The 6,692-nt window shown below is 39.4% G+C and overlaps 1 protein-coding gene across 3 annotated transcripts; it reads left to right on the forward strand.

Annotated features, from left to right (window-relative positions):
- Positions 1-650: 650 nt before the first annotated feature.
- On the forward strand, positions 651-6,324 carry GluRIIC (Glutamate receptor IIC). 3 transcript variants are annotated; one of them, XM_017159541.3, is made up of 11 exons: positions 651-968; positions 1,024-1,179; positions 1,243-1,305; positions 1,512-1,715; positions 2,221-2,432; positions 2,496-2,618; positions 3,724-3,966; positions 4,026-4,442; positions 4,820-5,191; positions 5,245-5,925; positions 6,034-6,324. In XM_017159541.3, the coding sequence occupies exons 1-11, from the start codon at positions 854-856 to the stop codon at positions 6,307-6,309; spliced, it is 2,862 nt and encodes a 953-aa protein (XP_017015030.2). In that variant the 5' UTR covers positions 651-853; the 3' UTR covers positions 6,310-6,324. The 3 variants fall into 3 exon arrangements, with proteins under 3 accessions (XP_017015030.2, XP_070075844.1, XP_070075845.1); XM_070219743.1 differs by lacking the exon at positions 651-968 and having other exon boundaries at positions 1,096-1,179; positions 1,243-1,442; XM_070219744.1 differs by lacking the exon at positions 651-968 and having other exon boundaries at positions 1,096-1,179; positions 1,243-1,436.
- Positions 6,325-6,692: the final 368 nt, after the last annotated feature.

Genomic DNA, 6,692 nt, shown 5'->3' on the forward strand with positions numbered 1-6,692 from the left:
AGCCAAAATAAGATTTTCTTCTTCTTCCCAAAATGAAAATTTAATTCTGTTTGTCAGTTTGTCCACTTGTCCACTTGTCCGCTTGTCCACTTGTCCACTTGTCCAAAATATGTTTTTTAAGTTCTGAAAATTTGATATGACGTTCATCACATCGATATAAGAAAATTTTGTTTTACCACTTTTGGAAAAACTCGCTAGTTTAGCGGGAAAACAGCTATAAATAGCTAAAATTCGGAATTCCGTAATTTGTGACGAAAAATTATTACACTCGTCATTAAATAGACTTTCTAATCTTTTCTCATTCGTCACGCTGCAATAGAAAATGCCTGTAAGGGGAAAAAGGCTGGAATAGTTTGCTAGGGCGGGCCGAATGAGAAAAGATTAGAAAGTCTATTTAATGACGAGTGTAATAATTTTTCGTCACAAATGCTGATATCAGAACTTTTGTATGTTGAAGGTGCGGTCGTCACTAGTTTTTTACCTCGTTAAGAGGTGTTTTTATTTGATAAAATACTTTAGAAAAACTTACAAAAATATTTAATATTTTTTTTTGGAAAAAATATGAATATACAAATTTGTTCAAACTTTTTATGTTAGGCATTTTATTCTTTTTCTTGGAATTAGTTTTTTAGCTGTCTAAAATAAATTGCTAAAAGTCGAATTTGTTTTACTGAGTAAAATCAGCTGAAAGAGCTTTTCCATCCAGCTGATCTCCGTTTTCCACTTGTCGCCTTCGATCTCCAATGGCCGGAAAAGCTTTCCCAGTTGCCGTGGAATCGCCAGCCGGTGTGTGCTCGCATGAAAAACGAAAAATAAAAAATATTTCGAAAATAGCTCAGTCCGCTGGCCGCAAATGTTTCGTGGAAATTCCAGAGGAGCAGAGGGCATGTGGCATCGCATAGTTCTGTTCTGTTGCATTTGGAGTGCATTTTTCGTGTGGCACAGCCAGGGGCAACAAATCAACATTGGTGAGATGTGGTCAGGCAGAAGAGAAAAGAAAAGTTACCTGAAATTCCCCTGCAGGTGCCTTCTTCTACGACGATGAGCTGGAGCTGGAAAAGGAGTTCCTGGCGGTGGTGAATGCCATCAATGGACCCGAAGAGGAGCAAACCCTGCGTTTCTATCCGCTAATCAAACGCCTGAAGCCCGAAGATGGAAGTGTAACGATGCAGGAACAGGGTAAATCCATCATCTGACTAGAGAAGTCCAAATCCAAATTCTGAATGAGTCTTTCGCTTTCAGCATGCGATCTTATAGATAATGGTGTCGCGGCTATTTTCGGACCAAGTTCAAAGGCGGCGAGCGGTAAGAGAGCGGAGGAAAAAATCTTGTGTAGAATACGAAAGCAAAATAGAATGGGAAAAACTTTTGGGCCAAAAGAAAATCACAGAAAACTATGGGAAAACATATGCTGGATTTTTGTTTGTCAACAGAGCGTATAAGTGATCAAATCTCTCTTTGGTGTATTTAATCTAAACATATTATATATATATTTCCCTCTCTCTTCGCAGACATTGTAGCTTTGGTTTGCAATAATACCGGCATTCCGCATATAGAGTTCGATGTTTCGGACGAGGAGATGCAGGAGGAGAAGCCCAACCATCAGCTAACCGTAAATCTCTACCCATCCCAGGTTATTTTGTCCAAGGCCTATGCGGATATTGTGCAGAACTTTGGTTGGCGCAAGTTTACTATTGTCTACGATGCAGATGATGGTAAGTAAATACACATTGAACAAAAGGTATAATTGATCTTAGAAAAAATCTTTGATTTTAAAGCAATGCCAAGCTGCCTTTATTTAAAGTAAATAATTTTTCAAAAGGCATTAAAAATGTTTAGTTAAAATTTTATTAAAAAAATCAATGTTGTTTAGGTAATTTTTATATTTATATTATATAGGTGTTCTTTTTCTCTGTTTAATAACATTTCAAATATATATTGAATTTTAACTTGCACATATAAGAAGTATTCAGAAGTATATCAAATTAAATTATTATAATTGGCATTGACATTGTTTTGAAGACTCATAATTCTTTTGATTTTCGTGCCGCTTTTCAAATCAAATCAAATTAAATTATTAATTTCGGTTTTATTTATTTTTTTAGTGTTTTTGGATTGACATAGTTTTTCTCTTAGAAAGCTGAATATTTAAATATCATGTTAAACTCATATGTGAATTTATTTTTAATTAAATCTAATACAATTTCTAAACTTCCACAGTCAAGGCTGCAGCTCGTTTGCAGGATCTTTTGCAGTTGCGTGAGGTTCACAACGAAGTGGTGCGGGTGAGAAAGTTCCAAAAGGACGATGACTTTCGGATCATGTGGAAGAGCATTCGGGGGGAGAGAAGAGTGGTTCTGGACTGTGCTCCTGGCATGCTGGTGGATCTCCTGAACTCCTCCTCAGAGTTTGGTCTTACTGGGCAGTACAATGTAAGTTATTAGTAGTAACTTTTTTATTGCAACCTTATTTAATTTTAAACAATCCAAAAATAGCACATATTTCTGACGAACTTGGAGACCTATACCGATCATCTGGAGGAACTGTCGGCAGATAACGAAACCTTTGCAGTTAATATAACCGCTGCTCGTCTTTTGGTCAATCCCGATCCACCAGCGGTAAGTAAATGGAATTTCATGCCTTGAGAAGAGGGTTCGTTAATAATGAAATAGTCCTCAAAAAACGGGAAGAGTTCGAAAATATTTAGAAAGTTTCACAAAAATTATATACTAATATTTATACCCGATATTCGAAAAAGTTGTAGTTGGGTAAGAATTTCTCAACTGCGCATATAAAATTTTAGATTTTCTTCAAACTCAGGTACTCTGAAGAGTTTGCCTTGGTTATCATCTGTGATTTTTTTGAAATTTTTTGGTGTCCATTTGTGGGCGCTATGAAGGGACGGTGGTAAAATTATGATATTAATGTATGTGCATAATATCAGTGAGTAATTTAGTAATTCAGCTTAAACATGTAAGAATTGTATTCATTGGAAATATAAATAGGGATTTTCTAAATTCACATAAAAAGTTATATATCTGGGAAATGATGAAAGGGAACAAAAATGTTTCTTTGGGTAAATTAAGTTGGTTATGAGATGGACAATCTTGGATAGTTAAGTTTCTTTTATAGGATGAAGAAGACATTCAAAAGCGCGATTAAAAATTTCAAATAATTAAAATGCATACTTATTGGACAACAAAAAATTTAAGAAAATTATTTTCTAACTCCCCCAGTACACATTTAAAAACGTGTAACGTTGCACGTTGTTCTTCTAAGCCGTTCTTGAGATATACTAATTTGAAGTTTGAGAACAATTTTTAAGTTCTTAACTTCAAAAATGCATAGCGCCCACAAATGGACACCAAAAAATTTCAAAAAAATCACAGATGATAACCAAGGCAAACTCTTCAAAGTACCTGAGTTTGAAGAAAATCTTAAATTTCATATGCGCAGTTGAGAAATTCTTACCCAGTTGTAAAAATGGAGATTAAGTTTTTAAAATCGGACAATACATTAAAAAGTTTTGAGATAAAATTAAATGGCCGATAGATGGAGCCATCGCACTCCCTTTAGCAGAGTAACGAATATGGACTATAACGTTTCCTCTCGTTTTTCAAAATATTTTATTTTCGCTGTAAACATCACTTTTTCGAACGAGACCCTTAAATGTAGTGTTATCTAAGTCTAATGATTATTTTGGTATATTTCCCGATTTCGTAGTACTCCCTACCCTATGGCTACGTCACTCAGCGGGACAACATCGTCTATGAGAGCAATGAAGCGCCTCGCACTCTCCTCCACGACCTGATACACGATGCACTGCAGCTTTTTGCGCAATCCTGGCGGAATGCAAGCTTCTTTTATCCCGACAGGATGGCGGTGCCGAGGCTAACGTGCGACTTTGCCGCATCCGGAGGTCGCACCTGGGCCATGGGTCGCTATCTCGCACGCCTCATGAAAGGGGTAAGTCAGAGTCAGATTGCTTTTGCAATTATCCAAGGTATCACCGACTGTGTTTGCAGACTTCCGGGGTGAACAGCTCGAACTTCCGGACGAGTAGCCTGCAGTTCGACGACGATGGACAGCGGATAACGTTCAACATCGAGGTGTATGACCCCTTGGACGGCATTGGCATCGCCATCTGGGATCCGCGCGGTCAGATAACGCAGCTGAATGTGGACGCCAAGGTGCAGAAAAAGATTGTCTACCGAGTGGCCACCAGAATAGGTCCGCCATACTTTTCGATCAACGAAACTGCTGCGGAACTGAATATCACGGGAAACGCTCTATATCAGGGCTATGCCGTCGACCTTATCGATGCCATTGCCCAGCAGGTGGGTTTCGAGTACGTCTTCGTTCCAGTTGCCGATCAGCAGTACGGTAAGCAGGACAAGGTCACCAAACAGTGGAACGGCATTATTGGCGAAATAATTAACAATGTGAGTATTAAAATTTGATCTTGAAAGTCATTTCGTTCTAAAGAATTCGCGATAGTTGAGCAATTTATGTAGGACTTTAACAAATACATTTTTAAAAATTTTAGAGAAATGAACTTAATTAATTTTCTAAAAAGTTCATAAATATATGAATTTTGTTCTAAAGAATTCGCGTTCTCAATAGCTTGAGATATTCACTAGGATCTTTAAAAGCTAAGAAATAACTGTCCTAAAGAATTCGCGATAGTTGAGCAATTTTTGTAGGACTTTAACAGTTTATTTTTGGTTCTAAAGAATTCACGTTCCCTTTTTTATTTATCTCGGCAATTATGTATTCATTCTTTCTTTTAAAATTTACCATACATTTTTTTAAACCTTAGGATGCTCACATGGGAATTTGCGATTTGACCATCACCCAAGCTCGCAAAACCGCCGTCGATTTTACGGTGCCCTTCATGCAGTTGGGTGTCAGTATCCTGGCCTACAAAAGTCCCCACGTAGAGAAGGAACTGAATGCGTATCTGGAACCCTTTGGAGGCGAAGTCTGGATCTGGATCCTTATAGCGGTGTTCGTGGTCACCTTTCTCAAGACCATAGTGGCGAGGATCTCCCAGATGGACTGGGAGAACCCGCATCCCTGCAATCACGATCCTGAAGTGCTCGAGAATCAGTGGCACATCCACAATACTGGCTGGCTGACTGTGGCCTCCATTATGACGGCAGGATGCGATATCCTTCCGAGGAGTCCACAGGTGAGATTGAGAACGCAAGTTTACTAAATCGCATAATTAAATCTTGATATTAGGTGCGAATGTTTGAGGCTACTTGGTGGATCTTCGCCATCATCATTGCCAACTCTTATACGGCCAATTTGGCTGCGTTTTTGACCAGTTCCAAGATGGAGGGCAGCATCCTCGGCCTGAAGGATCTAAGTGGCCAGAAGAAGGTCAAGTTTGGCACCATCTACGGCGGCAGTACGTACAATCTTCTGTCCGAATCCAACGAGACCGTCTATCGCCTGGCCTTCAATCTGATGAACAACGACGACCCATCGGCCTACACAAAGGACAATCTTGAGGGAGTCGAGCGGGTGCGGAAGAGCAAGGGCGGCTATATGTTCCTCATGGAGACCACCACCTTGGAATTCTATCGCGAACAGAACTGCGATATGCGCTCCGTGGGCGAGAAGTTTGGGGAGAAGCACTACGCCATTGCTGTTCCCTTTGGCGCCGAGTACCGATCGAATTTGAGTGTGGCCATCCTGAGGCTAAGTGAACGGGGCGCCCTGTACGATATGAAATCGAAGTGGTGGAAGAATCACAACACCACCTGCTTCGAGGAGCCCGATCAGAAGGATACGCCCGACATGACCTTCGAGGAGCTGCGCGGCATATTCTACACGCTCTACGTGGGCATCCTGATTGCCTTCCTTATCGGCATCACAGAATTTCTGATCTACGTGCAGCAAGTGGCGTTGGAGGAACGGGTGAGTGGTATCTATTTTGTGAAACTATCAAAATAATCGATAATGGGGTTATTTAAAATATCTAGAATTTCGATAAATTTGAAATATTTAAAATCTTCATTTTTACAGCTCACTTTTAAGGCTGCCTTCAACAAAGAGATTTGGTTTGTGATTTGCGTGTGGAATAAAAAGAAACCCATCGTGGCTGGCACCCCAGTATCTAGTGTGAGGACCACACCTCGAAGATCCTTGGACAAGTCCTTGGAACGTACACCCAAATCAAGCCGACGAATTGTTATCGGACGCTCCTCTGAGGAAATGAGGGAAATGCCCCGAGGTTCCCAGTCTGGTTCCTCGTCGCCCACTAACAACACTAAGATTTCACAAAAAGAGGCGCGTCTTTAAATATTTATAATATAATTTAATACAAAGCATTGAAACCAAAATAAAAAGTTTGTAAAGCATCTTAATTTACATATTTTTGATTACATTTATTAAAATTAAGATTTTTTATGATTCTTGTCGAATAAAAGCAACTGTTATATGGAAACATTCAAGTTAATTTGCTCGAGATCATGGTTGTTTTTAATAATCCAATAATTCAACGTTTTAAATCAACAAGTTAACGGGGTTGGAAATTTGTCTTCGCGCTCTTTCTGTTAAATTTCAATAAAAGCTACGCCCGCCATTTGAACCGTAATCAATTTGGAGCTTCCTTAAGCTTGAAATTACTTGGCGGGGGTTCCTTTTCTGATCCTGCGGGCAACACGAGATGTCGATGCTGGAAG

The sequence above is a fragment of the Drosophila takahashii genome, chromosome 2L (assembly GCF_030179915.1).
Source record: "Drosophila takahashii strain IR98-3 E-12201 chromosome 2L, DtakHiC1v2, whole genome shotgun sequence".
In the NCBI taxonomy this organism is placed as follows: Eukaryota; Metazoa; Arthropoda; class Insecta; order Diptera; family Drosophilidae; genus Drosophila; species Drosophila takahashii.